Here is a 2,676-nt window from a genome sequence, read left to right as displayed (position 1 = left end):
CACTACACATAATTTTGACAGTTGCAGTAACGCAAAGTACCGTGAGAGAGTTAAACAATACTTTGAACAGTATTTCAATTATATCACGTCGTATCAGATTGATGGACAAAAACCCGATGCGGTTCAGGCCTTAAAGTAAACTATTCATTCATGTACAGAACTTCTTTTGTTAAATTATATTGCGAGATAATCGTGTTGTGGACCTTGCCAAAAAGTGCTATGTACAAAAAGACGAGAACGCGAGATTTTTGCCAAATCTCGCCTTCTCGCATTCTCGCACTTTTGGCATATTTAGCTCGTTTTCAAAGGTCGAGATCGCGAGAATGTTCCTTACAAATGTTCCATAATTGTCAGATATGTCACGCGTCAACAACTTGACTCGCTGTCGAATTCGAGACGCTTTTTCAAGTAGACAAACAAATGTCAGACTTTAGTGAGTATACAACATAAGCTGCAATGTCAAGCGCTAGAAGGTTAACCTCATATTAAACATTAACATATACATGTAAAGAAAAGATTTGATCACATGCCATTGCAAATTGCAGTTGAAGGTATTTTATTTCACATCATAAAACATAGCGAAGGTACTTTATGTCAAGTGAAGTAATACTTATAGACTAAATAGAACTAATGATATCAAGTACATTGAAACTAACCTTTCCTCCTGTGATTTTAAAGTGACCACGTGGTTAATAAAATGTGCAAACTCAAAAAGCTGAACTACAAGTTGAAATACCATATAACTGATACGAATGGAAGATGAGACCGAAATACCAACATAACTGAGAATACAACAAAAGCACAGGATAACTGTAAATAACATGAAAAAGACAAAAAATTCAATATTTATAAGAAATCTTTGCTGAAAGCAGAGTCCTTTGGACGATTCCGACTATATCATGGGCACGTGTTTATGAAATACTATCAAATAGTGATGACACCAGGTGTTCGAGAAAATGCATGCGTCAAATTTGGAAATGTCTTCCGGAATGTTGTATGTTGTAACCTTGATCAAACAAATTTTAAGCAAGAGTCGTGTGACGCTCTTTTAAATCTTAGTAGAAAGCGCTTGCTCGACCGTACCTCAAAAGTTGTGAAGCGTAGACACTAAAAGTTGTATCTGCTGGAAAATTGTTCGACATCAAGGGAAAGTTTACTATTGCAAAGTTGAAGTCATCCCTTTTTTGTCACATGACTTTTCTATCATGCATATGAAGCCATGTATTTGACAGATTAAAACTTACATGAGAGATGTACATTTATGTGTTATTCCTTTTTGAACACAATGTTCCTTCTACTCAGAGTATAGTCAGACTTGTTCAAAGGCTTCGCATCTTTGCCAATCGTATAGGGTTTCAACTTGAATCGTTTCATCATTTCTAATATATATGGTGTTTCTGGGTTTTTGAAAAGTTTGTCCCATTCAATAATTACCATGCGTACATCAACCACATTGAAGAACGCCTCAGCACCCTTCATCACCTGTACTTCGTGGTCCTCACAGTCAAGTTTCAAAACAGCGGACTTGATATTAAACATCTCCAAAAGATCGTTCATCTGAATGGTGGTTACCGCATCGCTGTTTAGATTGTGGCTAGCTTTCTTCTCAATACGAGTATGGGCAATACTACCCTTGTAAATCTTAAAGGCGATGGGTTGCCTAACATCAGACATTGCATTGTGTATGACAAACATCTGTCCAGCAAACCCACCTTTTACCACACCTCGGCACAGGCGTTTGGTGTTGACATCATACGGTTCAACGGAGATGACCCTGTTCCCCAGTTTAGCTGCAGCGAGACTGAATGTTCCAATATTTCCCCCGACATCGATGAAAACGTGGTCTTTATTTTCTTTCAGTATTTCAAAAGAAGTGTACATGACATCCGGCTCCCAAACGCCAACTTTTTTCAGAGTGTTCGAAACAGCGTTATCGTCCTTGGTAGCGTGGATGAAGATGCGCGTATTTCCAGCAGGTGTTTTTAGAATCGCCTCATCATACACCTCATCCTCCGTACACATACTGTCGTCTGCTACCCATGACCCGTTCGTTCTTTTGTACGCAATTCCGTGCCAGGAAGGCATCTTCTTAAACGGCTGTGATTGAGGCAACGGTTCGGCCCTCACTTCAACTGGAAGATGCACCTCATTCACCATCCCTTTGATGTCCAAAGACAGCTTACTAATGGAGGTTTGAACGTCACCAAGTTTCCCGTCCAGGTCAGACTTTGATCCGTTGAAACAAACAATTGCGTAAACAGCTGCAACTGTTATTGTTAACACAAGCACACGTCCGGAATATGATAGAATATTTTGCGCTGGCATTTTGTTTCAAGCATTAATACTCTGAAAACATCAGATTACACGTAATAACTGGGCCAGAAATGCTCCGTGCTTCAGCCTGATGTGCTTGGGACTGTGCGTGAATCAATGCACAATGTATAGACATTTTCACAGGACGAAATGTCAGATTTTACAATTTAGAAATCAATGCAAAAGAGGTGGGACATATAATTACGCTGTTGATACAAGGCTCTACTTTATACAAAACAATCACAAAATTCAATGTATTTATCTACACATAGTGAGTGAGTGAGTTTATATTTAACGTCACATCGGCAATATTTCAGCCATATCGTGACGAAACAAAATTTGACATCAACAATATATTTTAAA

At 38.7% G+C, this 2,676-nt stretch overlaps 1 protein-coding gene across 1 annotated transcript; it reads right to left on the bottom strand.

Moving 5' to 3' along the window:
* Positions 1-1,266: 1,266 nt before the first annotated feature.
* On the bottom strand, positions 1,267-2,351 carry LOC139478180 (uncharacterized). The gene has a single exon (XM_071260539.1). It carries the CDS (start codon positions 2,323-2,325, stop codon positions 1,267-1,269), a length of 1,059 nt encoding a protein of 352 aa, XP_071116640.1. The 5' UTR covers positions 2,326-2,351.
* Between the last annotated feature and the right edge of the window lie 325 nt (positions 2,352-2,676).

This window comes from Haliotis cracherodii, unplaced genomic scaffold, assembly GCF_022045235.1.
Source record: "Haliotis cracherodii isolate W230 unplaced genomic scaffold, xgHalCrac1.p SCAF_4, whole genome shotgun sequence".
NCBI classification, from domain to species: Eukaryota; Metazoa; Mollusca; class Gastropoda; order Lepetellida; family Haliotidae; genus Haliotis; species Haliotis cracherodii.
Note: the sequence above shows the minus strand (reverse complement) of the source record. Positions and strands in the feature narration are given on the sequence as shown.